This window comes from Olea europaea, chromosome 7 (genome assembly GCF_002742605.1).
Source record: "Olea europaea var. sylvestris chromosome 7, O_europaea_v1, whole genome shotgun sequence".
NCBI classification, from domain to species: Eukaryota; Viridiplantae; Streptophyta; class Magnoliopsida; order Lamiales; family Oleaceae; genus Olea; species Olea europaea.
The window spans coordinates 17,614,507-17,639,894 of record NC_036243.1 but is presented as its reverse complement, the minus strand read 5'-3'; the positions used below and the strand labels follow the sequence as shown (position 1 = coordinate 17,639,894).

Sequence of the window (25,388 nt, the reverse complement as noted above, 5' to 3'; positions counted from 1 at the left end):
ACATATATATTTTATTACTTTTATATTGTTCTCGTTAAATATACATCAAAGGCATAACATCGTTCAATAAGATTATTTTTAATCAGTTTTCGTTGAGAAGCCAAGAAGGGCCTCAGCATCTTGTGTTTCCACCAGAATTCTCATCGGTTGAAACCAATTATTTACCTGATCTTAATGTAAGTTAAATTCTTTCACATAGCAATAAGTGGTAAGAATTTTTGTGAATATTTTAGAAGATTAAAAATTGCATCATATCAGTCGGAGAGTTTATTGTTGAACTAGGTGAAGTTCGAAACTAATTTTATATTATTTAATTATGACAGTTTTGTTGATCTCGACTACTATAGTACTATATATCCGTGATGAGAGGATAACTGAATTTTCAAATCATTCTTTAGACTGATCATGCTCTCCCTTTACTCCTTGATTTAGGATCAAACAGTTGCAGACTATCGTGGAGACACTAATGAGCACCTCGCCAATCCAATGAATTTTCACAACTTGAATTCAGTGAGTGATAACCTTAGTACCATGTAGTAAATCATCCAACATATATATTTTATTACTTTTATATTGTTCTCATTAAATATACATCAAAGGCATAACATCGTTCAATAAGATTATTTTTAATCAGCTTTCGTTGAGAAGGCAAGAAGAGCCTCAGCATCTTGTGTTTCCACCAGAATTCTCATCGGCTGAAACCAATTATCTCCCCGATCTTAATGTAAGTTAAATTCTTTCACATAGCAATAAGTGGTAAGAATATTTGTGATATTAATCTCTTCATTCATAAACAAAACATTATTAGATCGAAGTTTCAGCTCCATGAAGTATCAAAATAATTACCCCTTGTTTGAGCCCCATTTTTGGGATAAAGAATGCATTTTGAATACTAGATTGATAGAAAATGTGTGGTTAAAAATTAAGGAAAATTTTTTGATTTGCATGTAATATTATTTTATTGAAAAATGTGTTATTGAAAATGAATTTTGAAAAAATGAATTTAGAAAAATGGGGCTCAAACGTGGGGTTTTACAATTTTTCTAGGATGATATGTTGTGATTTAATGCTTCGGGCGCTCACATGAGAACTAATAACATGAAATTTCTTAATTATGCATTATCAACATTTTTCTCTACAGGCTTCTTGAGTCCCCCTCCCCTTGTATGGAAAAATAAAAGGGATTGCTTTTCTTTTTGCTTATCTTACAAGTGCTAAATAGTTTCAAGCTGTTGATCTTTTGATTTTTATTTTTCTTGCAGGAGTGAAAAGAGTACTTTATGGAATATTGATGAAGTACAACATTGAAAGGAGAAAATATTTCGGCTTCAAACTTTCCTTTGTTTAATTAATTTAGTAATCAGAACAACAATGTTTTCCCTTTTCATGGGATGAATTGAGTAATTCGGTTTGTTATTTTCTAATATTTGAATGGCAGGTTTAAATAGCTATCTGGTCCGTTAAAGTACTTCGTGCAAAATATGCACTTATTTTATTTCTTAAACAATATTTTTGCATTATTCTCAATCGTTTGAAATATGTGTTCAAGATCGCTTCCTTTTCTAATGTTTTTAGCAATCTTTTTTGTTAAGTTTGTGGTTACTACGTAAACCCTAATGGGTAACTCGGTGGTCAGATCTTGAGTTTGTTCCCTAATGGTCATCAGTTCAAGTTCTCTTAGAGCCACTGAGGTGAGTATTAGCCTGTAAACTTTAGGGTCCTATGAGAGTAGTCGAGGTGCACGTAAACTGGTCCAGACACCTATATTTATTTAAAAAAAAAAAAAATTGTTTCATTTTGTGCGGGGCTTCCACATTTACTGTTGGTAAATTATAATTCTGGTCACTTAGCATTCATTTAAATCCATTGGGTTCTTCGATATTTATTCTGCTGTAATTAATCGCTCAATATTAATTTGCCATAAATTTCTCACTATACGTATCACCATTAGACAAACAAACAATAAACACCTCTGTAGACTTCAAATTTTAAGGAATTGGTGATGTGCCTTCAACAACAGTCCAATATTCCATGTAATCAATAACATGAAACACAAGCGACAAAGGTTTTGAACATAAGTATGATAAAAGTCCTATTCCAATTCCACTATTAACCTTAATCAATTCGTGTTCTTTAACAAACATCTTGACGCATGCACCTTGATTTAAACACTAACATTTTCTTATGCTTAAAGCTAAGCGCCAAATATGTAAGATTGTCATGGTAGTCTAGATCGATCTTTAATATGATTACTCCACTAGACTTTTGAGATAAAAAGTTTCATTTCCATGATTTGTAAAATTGGCACAATTAATCATGGTATTGTTTATCGTAGTTACATGGTACTACCCTCACAAGCATTGACCGTAGGGTATCTAATCTTTATTTTTATTACAGTCAAATCACTCGATTTTGATTTGGTGCCAAACGCAAACAAGGAAACATGCATACAATTTTTTAACCTAATTTCGCCATCTACCCTAATCAATTCTAGTTGTTTAACAAACTTCTTGACACATGTATGTTGATTTGTACACTAACATGTCTAGGTTAAAATTTTCTTGTCATTTTGAACAAATTTTGTGGAAAGCCCTAATTTGGAAATCGATGAGATGAATGGTGGAAGACAAATTTTTTTTTGTTCAGTTAGAGGTTAAACACCTATTAATTGAAACGCTTTTTCAGAAAATGCGACTTCTTTTTTAATTGTTTGACATTATTGATTACATAGTATATCGCATGATTGTTGAAGACACATTCACAAATCCGTTCCACTTTTACACCAAGTAGGCTAGTAATTAATTTGCTTAACAATTACAACTGAACGTGAAATTTGAAACAAAATTATAATTGAGGGTTTTATTATTAATCACACTAAATTGAATATTAGTAATCTCGATGAGATGAATGAAAGTTGGCGATTATCATTGTAAATAAACCATTTATATTATGACTATTTTAAACAAAATTAAAGTATACTCTCACAATACTACAGAAATAACAAAAATTGTCATAAAAAAGGTTTGAATTCATGTTTGGCTTAGCTTGAGAAGTAAAATTATGCATTATTAGTAATTATATTCACATCACAATTTTTATTGGTTGCCTCATATTTTTAACTTCACTCAAAATTCTCAATATTTACTCATTGTGCAATCTATTGAGAATGATAGATCCTACTTCTATTCCTCCAAGAGCAATCAATTTAAAGAAAGAAAATTAACAATAAAAAAAGTAGGATCTATAGAGGTTTACCTCAATATAAAACTACATCATATCTTGCCGCTGCAGTTACTCACTATGATAAAAAAAGATTCACAAGAGAAAATATCAATCATAATTCTTCTAACTTTGCTTTTCCTCTATTTAATGATAATGCATAAAGTCTAAGTACTGTTTCCTATTTATAATATAAATTAGGACAAAATCGAATTTTATAAGTGGAAATTACAAAAATCCCGACTTTTAAAGATCTCAGTGCAAATATGAGGTGAGATGGTTTTTTATGCAGATTTCAGGTATGAATTTAATTATTAATATTAATACAAAATATTTCATTCCCAATTCAGCCCTAAAATTCATTTCACACAGCAATCAACATCTTCTCTCCTCACTTTCTCCCGTTAACCCATGGTGCCGCCGCCCACAGTCGGAGAGAGCCTTTCACGTCGTCCCGCAGCGGTGCTTCACCTTTCATGTTGTCGCTTCGTCTTTCTCACTTGCCGTTTTCAGGCTCTTCGTAGCGACGGTCGCTTGCCGTTTTGAAGCGCTTCGATGCTTTGACGGAGCACATGAACCACTGTAGCGAGGTTTGGATGGTGTTTTGTGTGGTGTGGTGTTTTGCGGTGGTGTTGTGGTGGATCTGGCGCAATTGTTGCCTTTTTTGATCTGTGATTTCGACGGTTGGGGTGGTCTGGAAATGGTTTCTTTGTCCAACGTGGATGTGGGTGGCTTTGGTGACTTCGTGCGGTGTTGGGTGCAATGGATCTAGGTAGGATGGTGGTGGTTGTGGTCTGGTTATGGTCGACGTTTGGTGGTGGTTTTGGATGTATTGGTCCGTTGTGGGTGGTGGTGATGGTTGTTGATGCAGGTGGTGGAGGTGGCCGATCTGTGATATGTGTGCTGTTTTGTTGGTGCAATGTCAGTGAAAGCCAATTCAGTTGGTGCGATGTGGTGGTGGTGTTTGCTAGGGTGTTGGTGTGGTGTGCGGTGACGGCGGTTGTGGTGATACAAGTTGGTGGTTTGGGTTGATTATCAGTGTTTTTTTATTTATTTATTTTTTTTTTGGGTTATGGGTGGTCTGTAACCTTAAAATTTGATAGTATGTGATTAAAAAATAATATGTGTGATCTCAACGATTTGGTCCGTGACCTTAAAATTTGATGATCTATGACTAAAACCTTAAAATTTGATGATCCGTGACTAAAAAATAATCTGAACCATAAAATTTTTAATTTGTGACCTACAAGATTTTGATTTGTGACCTCGAAATAATATGTGAGCAATTAATTTGATGATATGTGCCATTAAAAAATCTGTGACCATTAATTTTTTAACCGCGACTTTATTATATTTATTTAATAAATAATTTTAATTAATTAAATCTTAAAATGAATTTTGAATTTTCAAACATTTTACTTGAATTTTGAAATGGTGTAAAGAATAAACCTTAAATATGATTTTTTTTCCCCATTTTATAAAGACTCTTATTCTTTCATAGAATTTTACAAGAATAAAAATTTCTAAATAGTCCTTAATGAAGATTTTGTTCCAAAGGGCTGCACCCTCGGGGGGCTTGTCCGCCCCCTTCCAACTCCCACAACGACTTCACTGTGGAGGTCGATATGTGAACAGCTCCACGAAGTCACAACAATTATGGCTCAACAATAATTAGGCTCCACAACTTAACATAATCTATATCCTAAATTTTGTGTTATTTGACTATTTACTTCAACTTTCTATTAAGCCCTTGTTTGACATCCTTTTAAATTTTTTAATATATTTTTCTCCAACTTCTTTTTAGCTACACATTTTTTAATAAAATAATATTACACGTAAATCAAAGAATTTTTTCTCTTTTTCAACCACACATTCTCCCAAAAAATACTATTTCATAATACATTTTATCAAAATTTCTCTTTATAATGGATGTCAAAGAAGGGCTAATTAACATGTCTCATCATGAATGATGATTTCAATCAAAATATTATATTAGCATGCGTGAAATGACTAAAAATACTTCGTGCACATTTGCATTTAATGTTTTTCAAAATATGATGGACAAATAAGTTGTTTCGCTCCCTACAAACTTTTTGGTTGAAAAATATTTTTTGATATAAGGTGTATGAATTAATGAAAGGATGAGAATAGAAATGCATCGTAAAAAAGTTTGTTATAATGAGCGAAGATTATTAAAATATTTAATAGTTAATAAAAATTATGGTGTGAATATAATTAATATTTATTTATATATTCGCGCGGTGACAGTTACACAAATATCCCTTCCTATAATGATTCTTCAATCTATCATGACCTACTAATTCAGTGAGTCTTTTGACTAGATGGATGTTTGAATCTGCTCTAGAGGTTGGATTACAGAAACCTTTCATGATGCTTATGATAATTATATAGATATTCCCAGTTGTGATGACTCATTTTCTGATCATGACTTAAATTTAATCAATGACCGTAACTCAATATTGATCCGGTCGATATTCGAATCGAGTAAGACAACTATAGTGACAAAATGGAAAATTGAGAGCGGTTGTCTTTTCAAGGACGTATCTAAGAATTCAGTGTGGCTGCTAAATTGCGAACACTTCATCTTTATGTCCATTTGCTAATATTCCATTTCTGGAGGCATCCTGATAAAACCACCTTTGACTCCTCCCAATAATTCTTCTTATCATTGCACATTCTTTATTATTTGTTTCACTGTCTTTTTGCTCTTTTCCATTTCTGGAATACGTCTGAAATTTCAAAGGTGCAATGACTTGTCAATTATTTGCCATTATTGGGGTGTCAAAATATCTTTATACCAAATCCCTTTTCCTTATTCTAAAATAATTCGACCGTTCACGTGGGTTCATATCACTTAATACTTTATTGTTGATTATGTGAACTGATTCGATTGGAATACTTTACACTTTGAAAGTAGCTTTCCTTAACGAAGTTATCTATGTGACCAATACACGCATTAATGGTAAAATTCTATATAAAAATTTAGCGTACTTCACAAAATTCACATTTTAAATATGAACTTCCAAGGTTTAATACTTTATAAATTTAGTTGTTAAGTTTGATTTCTTATTTCAATTCAAATTATAAGCTTTACTATTGAAATTTTAATAAAACAAGGTAGAATAAATAGTTATTCGTAAATTGGAAATTTGGAATATGCAACATTTGTGCATATTTTCAATTTTTACTGTGAGCTAGGCCATCTCTTGATGGACGAAGTTCAATTTTCGAGCTCATCCACTTCATATTTAGTGCATTCAATTGTTATCTTTATTGTCACATCAGTTGGACCTCTAAATATCGCACCTTAGCAAAAAGTTATATATTTCTAACCATGATATATTATTCCTTCCAGTTTTTGAATATCAAAAAATTGCAAATAAAATATTTGAATTTGGTTTAGTATTTCTCAATTAAAATTACATAACAGTGTAAAAATGCTATTAAAAATGAAAAAAAAAATAAAAAAAAATTCAATCTTGCTACTCAAAGTTGGACTCAGCATGTTTGGTTAAAAGTAGGTGTACATTTCAAGTTATAACATTACATTCGAATATAAAGTACTCCGTTTATTTTAAAACTTTGTTAAGTTAATTAAACTTACAAAATATATAAAGTCAGTGAAGAATTAAGATGACTCGAAAATGGCCGAAATCAATCTTTCAAATACTGTGGAAATTGACCTAAAGACGACAAGAGAAATAAGAGTGAAGCTATGGGGTGATAACAAGTAGGATGAGTGCGACTCACCTCCACACTGTACTTTTTTTTGGGATAAAGCAACAATTTCAATTGGTGACGAGGGATTCTCCGGTAATCTGCTTTCTTTTCCATGCTTCTTTCTGGGCCACTTCGGTCCACGCGTGCCTGATTTCTCACGCCATTCTTTTTTTTCTGTCTTTTGCTTGAATTATCAACTACAACGATTTTAGATGGTGAGACATGAACGTTATCCCGTCATACTTTTATAGAAAAGATACCAATCTTTGGTAGGCCTTTTTCCAATAAAAAAGAAATAAGAAAGAGAAACGCTCTCACATGGGCGGCAGGGCCCGCGCACAATAAATGCGTGGGACCCGCCCTCATGTGAGGGGCGTGTAAACGCCCAGGTACATGTAGCAAAGCCCAAAAAGAAAAGAAAGAAAGAGTGATTCAAGCTTAACTTAGTTGTGAATGCATGCATAGTCGAATAAGGTAGTGCTCCAAGTTCGTTCATGTTTCACACGATTATCGTAAAATTCATCGACAACGATCGAACTTTTTTCCTTCTATAATATCATTTAGTACTATATAATACTATTTATCAACCCTCCCATTATTTTTTGACCTAACAAATTTTGAACTGACACAATTTTATACTAATATAAAGAAGGTGATTCTTGAGGTGCTAAGGCTGGGATCAGAAACTGATAGTATAGATATGACAGTTTTTCAGATTGGGTTGCTCTTTGGCTCCCAAGGGGATAAGTCTTGGGTTTAACTATCAAGTTTGTGTACAAATGTTAGAAAATTATAATAATGTACACAATTCACAATGAAAAACATGCAAACTTATAACTAATTAGACAATCTCCGTAAAGAGATTCAAGCTCTTTGTGATGTTAAAAATCATTGAAAGTGTATCTTTGCCCATGATCTCGTCTTAAAACTCCTTTGTACGATCTCTACTTGATTCATTTTTTCCAGCATAATAATCAACTGTCCAATTTCTTCCAATAATGACTACTATTTCACGTTCTTTCTAATAATTGTTGGAAAATTGGTTGGTTTGACCAATAATTTAAGTAGGTCCCATAAGTTGGATAACAAATTTCTTTGGCCAGGTGTAATCTACTCCATAAATTAATAGATTAATGTATGAATTTATTTTCTCAAAACCAATTAAGGGTGAATGAGAAATTAAAGTAAAAAATGACCACTTGAAGTTGAAATAAATTGAGAATAAAAATTGGTGAAAAATTGAAAAGTGTCAATCTCACATAGAAAAAATCAATTACGGGTCGCGGGCGTGAGCTTGAGTCAAGTTAGTGTATATATATTGGTTAAATAATATTTGAATTATATTATTTTTATTATTAAATTAAAATAATATATTTGAATTATATAATTGTTTCCCTGAATTTTTCTGTGCGCGACACGTGACATCTTCTAGTATTCATTCAAAATCTTTTCTATTTTTCTCTCTTGTAAAATATTATCCTTCCATCCTGCAGTATTCCATATTGTACATTTCTGTCCCAAATATTAAATTTCGTGCAATTTAGTCCTCAATTTTAGAGAGATCAAAACATTAGTATGTTCGTCAGGTCTTGTAATTTGAAATGCTACTATTACAAGTCCAGGTCATTGTATCTTGGGAGATGAGTGTCAAGAGACAGTCGGCAACAATGCGGGACATTATTTTCTTAAGGAGAAAGAGTCGAATTCTTGCATCAACCATTGTCGTTCTAGTACGTTCATTCTGTAAGTCGGAATTTTGCCTAAGTACTTATTCGCTATCTGTTTATATAAATTATTGCTCGGTAATCTCAATTTTTATCTACAATAATTAACCAAGTTCTCTATTAAAAGGTTGAACCCTAACCTTGAGGGCCCCCACCGCTCCGCTCCTGGAGTATTGTGAGGGAGGTAAATTGCGGAATGTGTCTCTGCAAATTAGGGAATAAGAGTTTGCCCATACACTGGTGCCCACAAAGAGTCAAATTTCATATCTCAGGAATCAAATCCTCACACTGCGGCCGCCAGTAAGGATGAGACTACCTCACTCTTATCATTTGCACCACTGGATTATGCCTCGTGAGGCTAACCAAGTTTTCTATTATCTCCATGATATGTGACTCCTAGCTCCAACCTTTCACCTTCTAACAATAGAAAATCATTTCGGTATTAGAAAAGTACTGCAGAAAATATTTATAACTCCAAAGTATCATTTAGCAATCATCAAATATACAAAAATCAAAATCCTGCAAGTGTAGCAATATTTATTGCAACTTTTAGAAAGAAAATAAGATTTTATGGAAAATAAAATAATTACCTCATCATGCACGGTTATTTTCCTTCAATATTTCTTTCAAACAGCACTCACAAAATCAATTGAGCATCAAAAAGTTTTGAAAAAGTAACTTTATCGATTGTTCATCACAACAAGAACTAAATACACACAAATTCCACAATCCCACTTTAGCTTGTTGGAACGAAAAGTAGGGTACATAAGCAAAAACTACCAAACCGAAAAACTAAATCATAACCATCTTTCAGAAATAGGTGATTTGTTGGCACATAGAAACGTCTTGAAACCAAAATGAAACTTCAAACATATATTTTTCCAAGAAGGATCATACTATTAAATTGAAATCTTAATCTTCAAATATAACTTAAGTTTTGGTTTGATGTAGATTTTTTTATCATAGATTTTGTGAAAAAAAATATTTTATTTTAAAAAAGTGTGGTTAAAAAAGGAAAAATTTATGAATTCACGTGCAAAATCATTTAATTGGAAGATTATATGATTAAAAATGAATTTGAGAAAAATAAGTTCGAAGAAATATGTAACAAACAGGAGCTAAAGTTTTAAACTAATCTTTATATTAACTTCTATCGTGTTCGAATTTAACCTTAACTTCGTTTTGAATTTTGTGACTTTATAATGTTTTATATCAAAATATATAGTTTGACATATATAATTTTTTAGTTTTATAATCAATAAATTACAAAGATTTTTTTATTGTCATGAACTAGTTACCCTATAGGAAACAACAATTAATTATATACGACGAAATTAAAAACTACTCAAATCAAACTGCTTACCCCTAATTGGATATATAAGAAGGTATAATGTACACCAAATAATCCAAGTAATTATAACTCAGCTACAAATCAAACATCAAAATTTAAAAATACAATGGATCCTTTCAGCAAAAAAAGAAAAAGAAAAATGGAGCTGGCTTATGGAAATCCGCAATAAAATTTGTCTTGAGGTCGTATAAGCTCCCAAATATCCTCATGGAATACTTCATGTGCGGGTTTGGTTGTAGTAATTCATGTGCGAGGATGAGGTCATCGGTTAACACAGCCCAAAAGAAGTCACCAACCTAGAAATGAATCTCCTGGAATTTTTTATCAGCAGCTGTTTTGTACTTCTCTGAAGTGGCAAAAATACGGTCGTGAGTGGTGTGGTCGATGAACAGCATCATCAGTTCCCTCAGCTAATGTCATTTTATGTATCTGTTCGGGACATTCAGACTGACAGTGCCCGATCGATATCACCACAGAACACACTTGTAGTTCGAGTCCTTTGTTGGTTACGTGCTGCTGCCGGAAGTGCAGTACGTGCTACAGTATCAGTAGCAGCATTAGGCAGAGTTGAACCAGCTGCTGTGCTGTGTGGGTCTGCTGTATGTTTCCGCTGAATATCACTACTGACTGTACCAGAATTTTTTATCTCCCCATCCTCTTCGTTCCCACTGAATGGCAGTCTGATGGGCTTCCAAAATAGAAGTAGGAGAAAATATATGCAGAGTATCTGAGAATGTAATACGAACGCCACCCATATACTGATGTACAGTTTTGGAGACATCAATTCGAGCCAATAATTGATAAAACTCGATGACATATTCCTCCACGGAGAGAGGGGAAATGCCACTTGACCCTCATGACGACATCCCCGATAACCGCGCCCTCACATGAGATGTATGGGTCCCGTGCGAATAAAGTAACCTCCACCCCCATGTGTGTGTATGGTGATCCATGCGGGTCGTATAGCATTACTCCGGAGAGAGTGCCCTGAAGCAGAGATCCTGTGGGCGTTGAAATATGGTTTGCTCGTGTTTAACAGGAAAGCAAATATAAAAGATTAAAGAGCTTAAATCTTGTCAATTCTAATGTAAATATAAACTTTGTTTACGTAAGTTAATTCAAGTGTCATTTGGCATTATACGTGCATGTATATAAATGTGATACATGTATTCATTGATTCGTGTTGGGAATAATAGGGCATTTCATACTTAGTACATTTGAATAGATTATATTATATACATTCATGTTTGTAAAACTTATAATAGGCTAGTTATTTATTCATTTTCATAACTCATTTTGAAGTGTTAAAATTAAAATTGAGTTTTCTCTTGAATATTATGTTGTCTTCTTCTGGAAGTTGTTGTTCCATATCCAATTTTTCAACAAAAGTAGTATTAGAGTGAGAGGTTATAAGAGTGTGAAAAGAAGAGATGGCAAACAACAATTCTCTTCTTGTTCCTCAATTCACTAATGATAAGTATAGCACGTGGTGTATTCGTATGAAAGCATATCTTGGAAGTCAAGAATTTGCGTGACTAGATAGAGAAAGGTTTTGCACATCATAACGAAGAGGGCACGTCTCAAGCATAAAGAGACTTGCAACAGGCAACCAAGCAGAAGATCAAAAGACTCTTAGTAAGATTCATCAAGTTTGGGATGATACGATTTTTCAAAATGAGTCAATACTACCACTTCAAAGCAAGCATAGGAGATTCTTCAAAATATATACAAAGGTGCGAACAAAGTTTAAAAAATAAATAAATAAATAAATAAATAAAATAAAATAAAATAAAAATTTCGTCTTCAATATTTGAGAAGAGAATATTAGGCCCTATTCGTGAAGGAATCTAAATCAATTTCAGTTGCTCTCATGATTATTGGTGGTTATCAATAAGATAAAAAGATATGACGAATAAGTAAGTAATCTTCAAGGGTAGAAAAAAATTATTCGATCTTCACATGAAAATTTAAATTTTGTTGTGGTGGCAATTGAAGAATCAAAAAACTTGGAAGAAATTACAATTGATGAAGATGAACAAGCTCACAAAGAGAGGTTTGTTTAAAAAGAAGAATAAATCGGTGGAACAACTCTTGCAAGTAAATCTTTTTTTATTTTTTAAAGACAAAAAAGAGAAGAACAGCAGAAATCAAGTACATTACTAAAAAACATGGCTTCAGGTACGGATTTTTCGTTCTTAAAACCTTGATATCCGTTGCTATTACTTTTTACCAACGAAATATTTGTAACCGCAAATCCGTTGCTAATTTGAGGATCGCTAATAGTTACCAACGGATTCTGCCGTAGGTAAAGAGTAAACATTTTACCAACGAATTTATTTTTCGTTGGTAAAGTATGAATCTTTAATCAACGAAATTTCCATTGGTAAAATCTTAAACAATACCAACTAGCTTTCCGTTGGTAAATGTCTACCATTACAATTGGTAAAAATCAATGTTGTAAAGGTATGGACTATCCAATGTCCCAATCAAATCTTATAGTTTGTATTTTTAAGTTCATTTATACTTTCATTGATTTTGATTAATGGGTCACTTATTTTTAGGAAAAGGTATGGACTATCCAATATCCCAATCAAGTTCTTTAACCTTGATGATCTTGTTCATAAAAATTCAAACGAGTTCATATAAATACAACTAGAGTTTGGGTACTTCATAATTTGTTCATATAGTGAGTATGACAAGAATTAGTTTTTGTTTTTACAAAATACTTTCAATCGAGTCCAAGTATAATAGAGTTATGGATGATTAGCCCGAGTTCGATCTGATTCATGGATAGATGACTCTAGTTCTTTTTGATGATTTATTAGTTGGTGTGATTTGATAATATTGATTATTAATTAGTAGATATATTAATTTTTAGCGATTTTTATTAAAAATGTGAGCTTAACGTATGAATTTTCCATAGGTGTAGGTGAAAAACATTGTCATTATCTATGGATATTCCGAGAGTATTGAAGCATAATCCGTTACATACTAAAAATCCATAGGTAATGGAACATGATATTACCTATGGAATTTTCGTAGTTATTGACAATACTTTCATAGGTCATGTTAACACATTTATTAACTAAATATGAATACGCAATTACAATATTTTTCCTAAGGAAAATTCCGTTGGTTAAGGTTTTACCATTGCCCTGGTAACTATTGTTGACCCTCAAATTAGCAATGAATTTACGTTTGATCATTTTTCATTGTGAAGACTAGTGGCAACGGATATCATGGTCATTATTGAAGCCACATTTTTATTTATTTATTATTTTTTCATGTATGTGTGTGTTTTTGCTATGTTTCTTACATGAAAGGGATAACAAAAGAACGGGAGAATATGGAAATTTGGTCAACTTACTTCCTCACAACAACAAAAAAGGGGGAATTGGTTTTGTAATTACTTTCCAATTTCTAGAGAAGTTTGGGTGCAGTCGTAGAAGTGACGTAAAACAAATTTGTTGGCTTGGTTCCACACGTCAATAAATCAAGAAAGCTAAAAATAAAATAAAAAAAATAACACAATAATTAATTTTGAATATTAATTAATTAATTAATTAATTTACCTTGGTTATAAACTTTCAATTTCTAAATGGAACTCTATCTAAGTATCCACCGAGGATCCAGCGAGAGAGTTTATCCACGAAGGATAGCGGATATATATATATAACACAATAATTAATTTTGAATATTAATTAATTAATTAATTTACCTTGGTTATAAACTTTCAATTTCTAAATGGAACTCTATCTAAGTATCCACCGAGGATCCAGCGAGAGAGTTTATCCACGAAGGATAGCGGATATATATATATATATATATATATATATATATATAACACATGTTATATAATTAATTTTGAATATTAATTAATTAATTTACCTTGGTTATAAATTTTCAATTTCTAAATGGAACTCTGTGTCGACGGAGGATCCAGCCAGAGAGTTTATCCACGAAGGATAGCGGTTGCAGTCCCGTCACCCAAAAATAAAAAAGAAAAAAAAGATCTAGCCAAATTAATCTATTAAATAATAATGCAAAAAACTTTAAAATAATGAAAAAAGTGGAGGATCGTGGAATCATTAGAATTGATAAGATGGTTAAAATCCAGCAACAGAACCACAGGATTCTACAATTCAATTTTCCTATTAGAATTGGATCGTAGAATAGAACTATATATGATCATAACATCGGGATCGAGAGAATATAACAACCATGGTTCTACTTTCTTCAAACATCTACCAAGGGTCTATAATTTAACATCTAATTTTCAGCAGCTAATGATTTTTATTGGTATATTATATTATGTTCATTTATCTGAAATTGATTGAAGGAATCAGTAAAGTTGCAGACTGCATCAATGGTGGTCAGCAGTCAGAATTATGCTATCACCATTCCACTAGGTATTCTTTTACTTTGACTAATGGTAATTATTTTGCAGAGTCTTGATGCCCTAATATACATTACAACTAATACATCGAATTTAGGTACATTCATTGCAACAGGAATGAGTATTTTTATTTATGCCACCAAAATGAATTTTCTCTGTTCGATGATTTGTCTCAGAGAATTTTTCTACTTCCTTCAAACATGAAAACGCTGTTAAGAATTTAACATCTATCTTTCTGCTGCAATAAATTCGTATTATTGAAGAGCGAACCACTTCTTATGCTTATCGTTTGTCCTTTTTTCTTCAAATTATGGCTATTATTTCTTTTGGCAACTATAGCTTACTTTTTTCCACCCTTGTTTATCATCTTTCTGAGTTTTCAGTTGCCAATGTATGGGTGAATTATCTTATTCTGTAGCCTGTATTGTACATCGATGGGAAGATATGATACTTTGATAGTTATTAAGGTTAACTATTGAAACAATCTGGCGAGTAGCTAAGATCTTAAGGCATCTGATGGGCGCCTAACATTTGACAGGTTCTTTGTTTGCTAATATAATAGCAGTTTCTGTTTAGAGAATATCGCCCTAATATACAATGTAAAAAATCCATCGAATCTAGGTACATTCTTTTTAAAAGGAATGAGTATTTTTATGCCACTAGAATGTATTTTCTCTGTTTGATGATTTGTGAGATAATTTTCTACTCCCTTCAAACATGAAAAGGCCGTTAGGAATTTAACATCTATCTTTCTGCTGCAATAAATTCGTATGAAATTGATTGTCTTTTTAAGAAATTAAGCGGGTAGACATATGGAAGAGCGAACCTCTTTCTTGTGCTTATCGTTTGTCCTTTTTTCCCCCTCCAAATTAAGTCCTTTTATTATTTCTTTTAGCAACGATAGCTGTACTTTTTTCCACCCATGTTTATGGGTGAATTATCTTATTCCATAGCCTGTATTGTACCTCGATGGGAAGATCTGATACTTTTAATATTTATTAAGGTTAACTAACGAAATGGATCCATCTGGCAAGTAGCTAAAATCTTAAGGCATCTGATAGGCTCCTAGCATTTGACAGGTCCTTCGTTTGATAATATAATAGCAGTTTCTGTTTAGAGAATATCGCCACTTAAGCAGCTTGTCCAGAGGTTGATGTAAACTTTCTAAAGCTTTGAAACACAATTTGAAACGTTGTAATAGGAGAGACTATAATGTGTAGCCATTGTATCATCCATTATAAGGTATTTTTTTTCCTTATCTTGTTCATTTATAATGGTTTCTTAGTTATGTTTTGTTCTAGGGAATTTTGATACGGAAGCTTAAGCCCTTCTACACGCTGAACCTGTTTTGTGATGGCAAGTAGGAAGGCAATCACAGAGGTCATATTGGATCATGGTAAAACATCCTCAAGTTTCCATTCCTTTCCAATCACTTATATTTATTGGAAATCATTTTGAGCATAATTACTTAATTTTTTATTTTCTCATATATGCAGGTTTAGTTGCTGAAAGAAGGCCGTGAACAATGTACTAATACTTCTTTGATATGTGTAAACACTATACTAAGAGTTAAGAAAGTTCAATTTCCCCTTATAAAATTGGCACATTTATTTATGGTATTGTCTATGGTAGCTACACGGGACTGCCCCCACAAACACTGAATATAGGAGTTACTTTTTATATCTTTCTCCTTTGTGTGCATTCATGAATATTACAGCACCACTGGTAACAATTTCTGTTTTCCTTGTTAGATATTTTAGAGGGAGGTTTTATATACCAAAGAAGTAACTAGTAATTTTTCCTTGGATTTCAGAAGTCCTAGTAGTATTGATCAACAAATGCAATTGCAGGAAGCCTAGATTCAAACACAAGGCAGAATGGAGAGATACTTACCAATGTTTGCAGGCAAGCATTAGCATTTGGCACTACGGTATGAAAAGTGAAACTCATATTCAATATCCATACATATCTTAATCTTGCATGAAATTTTAATTTAAAATCCAGTTAGGAAATTGAAGATAAATTTTCCTCGTGAAACTTTTGATTGAGTGCCATATAATTATGAACATTTATTTGCATTGCAAGGTTCAATTTATTTACGTTGATAGAATATTCCATGAGAAGTTTTCCTTAAATCTCAAAGAAAAGGCTCAATTACCATGATTCAGACCTATGTGAGTCAAGATGACACCTTAATGAAAACATTAACTATGTGACAAATTGTCTACTAGGCTTCAATCATCTGATTTCCATGTATGGATCTGAGAAGAACGGAAGTACAGAAACTACAATCAAAGAAAGGGGGTCACAAATTTACAAAATGACATTAACACAAGAGTTGGAATTTGGAAGGTAAAAGGTCTTAGCAGAGGGAAAAAGATACGAGTAAGCAACTTTGGAAATCTTGACTTGTCTAAAATCTCACTTCCTCGACGAGCCTACAAGTTGATTGGACAGCGCACTTACCATATAATGAGTCAAATTATCAAAATCCCCAAACATTCGTTGAAGAGCAGGTTAGGGTCATTAATGCTACAAACCTGTTTCAGATGCCACTATTCTTATTTTTATTAATATGCTGACGGTATAAAATAAATTCCATATAATGATAACGCCAAATTAATACTCATCCCTGTCCTATTAATCTACCTTTTTATGTATGCATCTGAATGCACCTATTTATAAACACCGTATTTACATAGATAGACATAAGGACGCAAACCTTTTGGACTTCAACCCTCCTGTTCAATTTCCGTCTTCAAATCCTCCACCATAGGCACATAACTTTATGGACAAGCCGCCTTTCTTTTTAGGTCACAGCAATCAGGTAGCAGTTGAACCAAATCTGCAATACTTTTCATGCTTATACCTTTACTTTTTATCAATTTCATGTTTTGACTCATAGAAATCATCTACTTGTGTTATATAAAGGATGGAGAGGCCACGAGTTTTCATTTTAAGAATCTATCGGTTGATAGCTGCCGTACTTTTCATGCTTATACCTTTACTTTTTATCAGTTTCATCTTTTAACTCATAGAAATCATCTACTTGTGTTATATAAAGGATGGAGAGGCCAGGAGTTTTCATTTTAAGAATCTATTAAGGCAAAACATGCTAACTTTTTGGAATGATCGACTGGCTGAGATCCGTAACTCTCGGGGTGGTGCAAAATTCTCCAACCGTTTGACCAATTTGTTTTACTTAATTTTTGCTGCTCCACTTGCTTTACTTAATTTTTGTTTCTATCCACCTTGTTCCCATGTCATTAACTTGCAATTATTTACGGTTCAGAATTATCTAAATCTCTTTATACCTGATATGAGCTCTAAACTTTTTGCACTGAGAAAAGAATTTATGCTAGAAACGAAAGGTTGGACCATCAATTCAATATAATTCATAATCATCCGGTTATGATGAATCTAAACCAGCCCATTATGTATAGAGTAATGCTACCTAGTACTAGTAATTCTTGAACACCAGTTTAGGTAGCGTTTAATGATAAAGTCAATGAAATGTTGAATTAAATTATTCATTTAATTATATCTCTCATTTAATGCTACATTAGTGCCCCATAGACCGATATTTTAACATTAATGGTGCTAAATAACTTTGCTATTATGTTTATGATTCGACAAGCCAACTACAAACAACTTATTAGAAATAGAAGACACCCAATTCGAAATGTCATGAAATCCTCTGCTCTTCGGGGATGTCCTCAGTTCTCTTCATCCTTGAGGGCCTTGCCAAAAGTTTTTTTGTTGCACATGTACTTCTTAAAGTCTATGAATACGTGATCTTGTAATGAATTTTCTCATTTTACCCCTCTTTGCAGTTATTGTGAAAAAATGTAATCAATATGAAAGGACTTTTTGCTAATGGAGGATCGAATCTTGTAAACATGAAAGAAATAGTATGACTCCTTTTTTCCATCAATGATCCAAAAGAAAAAAAATGCCTCGCAATTTTTCAGGCTATAATTATTCCAATATACACTTAAGTCAAAAAGCACTAGTAACTACTGCTATTTTACATTTGCCCATGTGGTAATGGCTGAAATTAATGAGTGCATTGATTTTTAGAGTTATTGAATTGATAAATTGAAATCCATATTTTATCTTGTTGTTGGAAACCAAAAAAAAATTAAATAAAAAATAAATAAAAAATAAAAAAATGGTGTTTCTTCTGCATAGACTTCATTTGTTAATTATTTTATTTTCTTTATGTCGCTCATTTTGCAGATATACGGTACAAACATGTGCTTCCCTTTGCTCGGATAAGAAAGATAATGAAATCTGATAAAAATGTAAAGGTAGGCATATCTTGATATGCTTGGTTCTTACCAAATCCCCAAACGAAAGAAAATTTCCATAGTTGACTAGCGGACTCTACTAAATTCTCTGCAGAAAATGCTAAAAACTCTATACGTTAGTGTAAGGTTGATTTCTTTTAGTTGCTTCGTTCAATAGGAATTTGAACTCTTTCATAAAGATAATTAGTTATATTTAATAATAAATTGGTAACACATGGGAGTCAGCAGGAGATTTATTTTTTCTATTTTTTTTTTTTTTTTGGTCTCATACATAGAAAAAGAAGATTTATGTAGTTTTTTTTTTTAACTATAAAAATTAAGTGGACTTTGGGGTACCCATGGGCTTCCTCTGCCCCTGTTAGTTAAGATTAGGAATTTGATACATTGTAGCTCCATTGAAGTTATTATATATTGAGCATCATAACATCTCAGTATTTTCTTTGTTTCGAACATATTTTCAGATGATCAGCACTGACACTCCAATATTATTTGCAAAAGCTTGTGAGATCTTCATTTTGGATCTCACACTTCGAGCTTGGATGAACGCAGAAGATAACAGTCGCCAATCTCTGCGGCGCCGTGATGTTTTCACGGCAATAATGGGTGAAGAGCTTCTCAGCTTCCTAGCTAAAATTGTCTCTTCTGATAGATATCACGTTTGTCCTTTTCTAATTACAATGTTTTCAATTTACAACCACTAATAGCCAAGACCAAATATTTTGAATGTCCCTTTCTCACTTTTAGGCTCCATATCTGAATATGAATACACAAAATACCACTTATTGTTCATGTGTTTTCATTGAAGTTGCATTTGGTAATCTAAACTTATTATTTTTGTAATATTCTACCCTGCATATGTATTAGAATCAACATAATTGTCACACTTAATACCTTCAATCTGAAATAGACTATAAAACATAGTGATTAAAAGATGACAGGAATGGAGTAATTGGCCACTGGGTTGGTCCGGTTCTCTTAATTTAGATTGACAATGAAAAAAGACAACCCGAGGTCCTCAACTAGTATTACAGGTCAGTACCATAATTAACCTCCCAGTTGTCTAAATCGGAAATTTTAGTTCAGCTCCAACTCAAGACTTGCATAATGAACTCAGCCAGTAGACCAAGCCAATGTTTAATGCTACTCTTAAATAATAATACCTTATTCATTTAGTTAGTGAAACACATCGTTTGGAAGCTGTCTTCTTTTTTGGTCTGAATTTATCTGTGTGTATAATTTCACTGATATCATAGTAGTTTACCTTTTTATTCTTAAACATCTGCTGATAATTTATAGGTGAAATGAAGATATAAATAATTAGATTAGTATCTTATTTTATTTCTGTTTGCATTTAGATAGGAGCATCATAGGGGATCCCTTATCTGATAAAAATTATTCTTAATTTTTATTAACTATTCATTCAGTTTTAGTTTATTCAAAGGATAACAGTACTCCACATAAACAAAAAACTAGAAGTCACATAAAATATGTATATTTGACATTATTCATGTCTATTCTCAGAATTTAGCCCCTATTTGGTACTATTAAAAAAATTGATTAAAATTTAAGTTAAAGTCAACAATTAATTTTAACTGTACATTTCATAGGATTCACAAGTTTTCAACCACATATTCCATCAATTTTTATCAAAATATGTTGAAAATCTGATTTTAATATTTACCAAATGGGGCTTAATTTAATTCTACACTTAGACTTGTGCTTAATTCAATATAATTTGGAGTACAATGTATAAGTTGTTTTTCCTTGAATTTTCATTTAATTTTCAATTGCTAAGACTTCTCTATTTATAAGCCATTTGCCCATAACCTAGTGGCTATAGTGATGTATTTATACATTTTTGTATTAACATTTGGAGGAACTGGAAAGAAAAATAATAATTACAAAATTTCATTTTGTCGTCCCACTTGTGAGGGAAGAACATACGTGGATGAAATGTTTCAAACTTTGTAGTCTGTAAATTGCATGTGTATTGGGTGAAAGAATCACAAAATTATTTATTTATTGTGGGGAAAGAAAATAGGTTTTAGAAGTTTGAAAGTTGAATCATATCAGGTTAAGAGTTTATGGTTGGACAAGCTCAAGTTCCAACTTGATTTTAAATTATGATTTTTGGCTATAGACTATTAACACAGAGAAATAAATGAATTTACAAATTATTTTTATACTGATTATGCACTTGCATCCTCTACTGCTCCTTGATTTGAAGGAAATATCAGCAGACTCTCATGGAGGAGACACTCATCAGTGCCCAGCCAATCCAATGAACACTAACGAGAGCCCAGCATATCCAATGACGTTGCAAAACTTGAATTTGGTGAGTTGATACAACCTGAATATTAATTCTTTTAGTTTTATATCGTGAACGTTAAATATACATTAATGGCATGACATGTTCTATGAGATTACTGTTCTACAAGTTTACCTTCTCTTTACTAGGCCTTGCTCATGAGAAGCCAAGAAGTGCCTCAGCATCTTGTGTTTCCACCATCATTCTCGGCTGCTGAAACCAATTATCGGCAAGGTTCTAATGTAAGATAAATTCTTACTCATGGCAAAAATTTGGTGGATAGTATTAATGTCAATCTCTTCATACGTAAAGGAAAAAACATTATAAATACATCATTTTAGGAGTTTCAACTCCAAGAAATTAATGTCCAACTACTTTTAGTGTCTGCAGGACGATTGATTTGAATTCATACTTTATGGATGTGCACATGAATAAATAACATGACATTTCTTAGAGAATGATCCTGCATGATTTTGCTACCATTTAAAATAAGCAATCTATAGTTTTATTTTGACTAGTTACTCATGTTTGTAAGATTTAATTTAACTCTAGAATTTGACTTTCTTCTTTGATAATTCAGTATAATTTGGAGTGCCATGTATAAGTTAATTTTTTCTTGAATTTCTATTTAATTTTCGATTACTATCACTTTTCTAATGTATAAGCCCTAGTAGTTATTCATATTTGTACTCATATTTGATTCTCTCTTATATAAGTCAATATATTTTTATGTGCCATTATAAGTTGTTTTTCCTTGAATTTTCATTTAGTTTTTGAATACAATGGCTTTTCCAATATATATGTCATAACAATTATCAATTTTTGTACCTGTATTAGCTTATTCTAGAAATTGACTATCTTCTTAGAGAATTCAACACAGTTTGGAGTTTCATGTATGAGTGGTTTTTCTTGAATTTTCATTTAATTTTCAATTACTTCTAATGTATAAGTCGTTGACCAGTGACAATGATTGAACCCATAATCTAGTGTCCCTGTTTCCATACTGTGTTATTTATTCATTATTGTATTTAAATTTGTAGAACTGGAAAGAAAATATAAGATTTACAAATTATATTGCCTTCCCATTTGCTAGGGGAGAATGTATGTGGATGAAAGTTTCAAACTTAATAGTATGTAAATAAATTTATATGTATGTGTTCCGGGAAACAATGAAGTTTTGAATCAAGAAAAGAGGTTTTAGAATATTAAAAATTGCATCATATCAGGCTGAGTTTATAGTTGAACAAGGTGATGTTCCAACTTAATTTTAAATTATGATGACAGTTTTGTTGGTTACTATCAATGGATAGAGAAATAACTGGATTTTACAAATCATTCCTTGTACTGATCACGCACTTGCACTCTTTACTGCATGGTTTAGGAGCAAACAGTGGCAGACTGTCGTGGATGCACTGATCAATACCCAGAATATCCAATGAATTTGCACAACTTGAATTCAGTGAGTGATACAACCTACTAAGTAGTAAATCATCCACGATATTTTTATTAGTTTTATTTCGTGCCTGTTTTGTATAACTTAATGGCATGACATCGTTCTATAAGATTATTTTTAGCGAACAGTTTTTCTTCATCAGGCCTTGGTCACAAGAAGCTATGCAGCACCTCAGCATCATGTGTTTCTACCATCCTTCTCATCAACTGAAAACAATTATCGGCAGGGTTTTAACGTAAGATAAATTCATTTAGCAATAGTATGATGGGTAACAGTGTTGATATTTGTGATGTCAATCTCTTCATATGAAAACTGAACATTTTTTATACATCGTTATTAAAAAATTTTGGTCCATGAAATGTTCAACTACTTTCTGTGTCTATTGGGATTGATTTTGATTTCAAGGTTTTGCACATGCGCGTGAATTAATAACTAAATTGATTAGAAAATTATTTTGCATGATTTTGCTACCTTTTAAAATGAGCAATGTAAAATTTTATTATGACTAGTTAATCATGCCTGTATTGTGATTTACGTTAACCCTATAATTTGACTTTCTTCTTACATAATTCAATAACTTTAAATTTCCATTTAGTTTTTGGTTACTATAATGTATAAGCCATACTAGTTATTCATGTTTGTACTCAGATTTATCTGAACTCTAGATTTTGACTTTCTGCTAACATAATATAATTTGGAGTGCCATTATAAGTTCTTTCTTGAATTTTCATTTAATTTTTGATTACTATAACTTTACTAATGTGAGTAATACTAGTTATTGATGTTCGTACTTAAATTTAATTTAACTCAACGATTTGACTTTATTTTTAGAGAATTCAATATAAATTGGAGTTCCATGTATAAATTGTGCATCTTAAATTTCCATTCATTTTCATTTACTATAACATTTCTAAGGTAGAAGCCGTTCACACATGACATTCGTTGAACCCATAACCTAGTGGCTCAGTCCCCGTACTAGGTATTTGTTCATTTTTATTAAATTTGTCGGAACTGGAAAGAAAACATAAGATTTACAGTTATGCTGCCTTCCCACTTTCAAAGGAAGAACATAAATACATGTTTACGAAGTTTCAAGCTTGTAGTATAGTAAATTTCACGTGTATTCTAGGAAATACTGAAGTTTTTAGAAGATTAAAAATTGCATCATATCAGTCTGAGAGTTTATGGTTGAACTAGGTGAAGTTCGAAACTGATTTTATATTATCTAATTATGACAGTTTTGTTGGTCTTGACTACTATATATCAGTGATGAGAGGATAACTGAATTTTCAAATCATTCCTTATACTGATCATGCTCTCCCCTTACTCCTTGATTTAGGATCAAACAGTTGCAAACTGTCGTGGAGACACTAATGAGCACCCCGCCAATCCAATGAATTTTCACAACTTGAATTCAGTGAGTGATAACCTTAATACTATGTAGTAAATCATCCAACATTTATATTTTATTACTTCTATATTGCTCTCGTTAAATATATATCAAAGGCATATCAATAAGATTATTTTTAATCAGTTTTCGTTGAGAAGCCAAGAAGGGCCTCAGCATCTTGTGTTTCCACCAGAATCCTCATCCGCTGAAACCAATTATCTCCCCAATCTTAATGTAAGTTAAATTCTTTCACATAGCAATAATTGGTAAGAATATTTGTGAATATTTTAGAAGATTAAAAATTGCATCATATTCGTCTGAGAGTTTATGGTTGAACTGGGTGAATTTTGAAACTAGTTTTATATTATTTAATTATGACAAGTTTTGTTGATCTCAACTACTATAGTACTATATATCAGTGATGAGAGGATAACTGAATATTCAAATCATTCCTTATACTGATCATGCTCTCCCTTTACTCCTTGATTTAGGGTCAAACAATTGCAGACTGTCGTGGAGACACTAATGAGCACCCCGCCAATCCAATGAATTTTCACAACTTGAATTCAGTGAGTGATAACCTTAATACCATGTAGTAAATCATCCAACATTTATATTTTATTGCTTTTATATTGTTCTTGTTAAATATACATCAAAGGCATAACATCGTTCAATAAGATTATTTTTAATCAGCTTTTGTTGAGAAGGCAAGAAGGGCCTCAGCATCTTGTGTCTCCTCCAGAATTCTCATCGGCTGAAACCAATTATCTCCCTGATCTTAATGTAAGTTAAATTCTTTCACATAGCAATAAGTGGTAAGAATATTTGTGATATTAATCTCTTCATTCATAAACAAAACATTATTAGATCGAAGTTTCAGCTCCATGAAATATCAAAATAATTAGCCCTTGTTTGAGCCCCATTTTTGGGCGAAAGAATGCATTTTGAATAGTAGATTGATAGGAAATGTGTGGTTAAAAATTAAGGAAAAATTTTGGATTTGCATTTAATATTATTTTATTGAAAAATTTGTGATTGAAAATGAATTTCGAAAAAATGAATTTTAGAAAAATGGGGCTCAAACGGGGTTTTACAATTTTTCTAGGATGATTTGTTTTGATTTAATGCTTCGGGCACTCACATGAGAACTAATAACATGAAATTTCTTAATCATGCATTATCAACATTTTTCTCTATGCAGGCTTCTTGAGTCCGCCCAACCCCCTCCCCTTATAAGGAAAAATAAAAGGGATTGCTTTTCTTTTTTGCTTATCTTACAAGTGCAAGCTAAATGGTTTCAAGCTGTTGATCTTTTGATTTTTATTTTTTCTTGCAGGAGTGAGAAGAGTACTTTATGGAATATTGATGAAGTACAACATTGAAAGGAGAAAATATTTCGGCTTCGAACTTTTCCTTGTTTAATTAATTTAGTAATCAGAACAACAATGTTTTCCCTTTTCATGGGACGAATTAAGTAATTCGGTTTGTTATTTTCT

General features: G+C 32.1%; 1 protein-coding gene and 1 long non-coding RNA gene across 30 annotated transcripts in view; both read left to right on the top strand.

Moving 5' to 3' along the window:
• LOC111397224 (nuclear transcription factor Y subunit gamma-like) overlaps nt 1–25,388 on the top strand; it is a 35,482-nt gene extending 10,094 nt beyond the window's left edge. For 15 of the 28 annotated variants that reach the window (XM_023024033.1, XM_023024036.1, XM_023024027.1 and 12 more), the window contains 8 exons: nt 72–176; nt 433–510; nt 620–724; nt 23,842–23,919; nt 24,022–24,126; nt 24,384–24,461; nt 24,571–24,675; nt 25,229–25,388. In XM_023024033.1, coding sequence (XP_022879801.1) covers nt 72–176; nt 433–510; nt 620–724; nt 23,842–23,919; nt 24,022–24,126; nt 24,384–24,461; nt 24,571–24,675; nt 25,229–25,234 — 660 coding nt within the window. In that variant the 3' untranslated portion in view covers nt 25,235–25,388. Of the gene's footprint in view, nt 1–71; nt 177–432; nt 511–619; nt 725–1,262; nt 1,538–23,841; nt 23,920–24,021; nt 24,127–24,383; nt 24,462–24,570; nt 24,676–25,228 lie in introns of those variants that run through there. The other 13 variants (XM_023024044.1, XM_023024031.1, XM_023024032.1 and 10 more) reach the window with 12 other exon arrangements.
• LOC111397227 lies at nt 13,954–18,651 on the top strand. Of its 2 annotated transcripts, none has more exons than XR_002703200.1 (6): nt 13,954–14,444; nt 15,733–15,827; nt 15,928–15,958; nt 16,282–16,361; nt 16,663–16,947; nt 17,496–18,651. It is a non-coding gene; the product is annotated as an uncharacterized LOC111397227 (long non-coding RNA). The 2 variants fall into 2 exon arrangements; XR_002703201.1 differs by lacking the exon at nt 16,663–16,947 and having other exon boundaries at nt 13,957–14,288; nt 14,375–14,444; nt 17,496–18,644.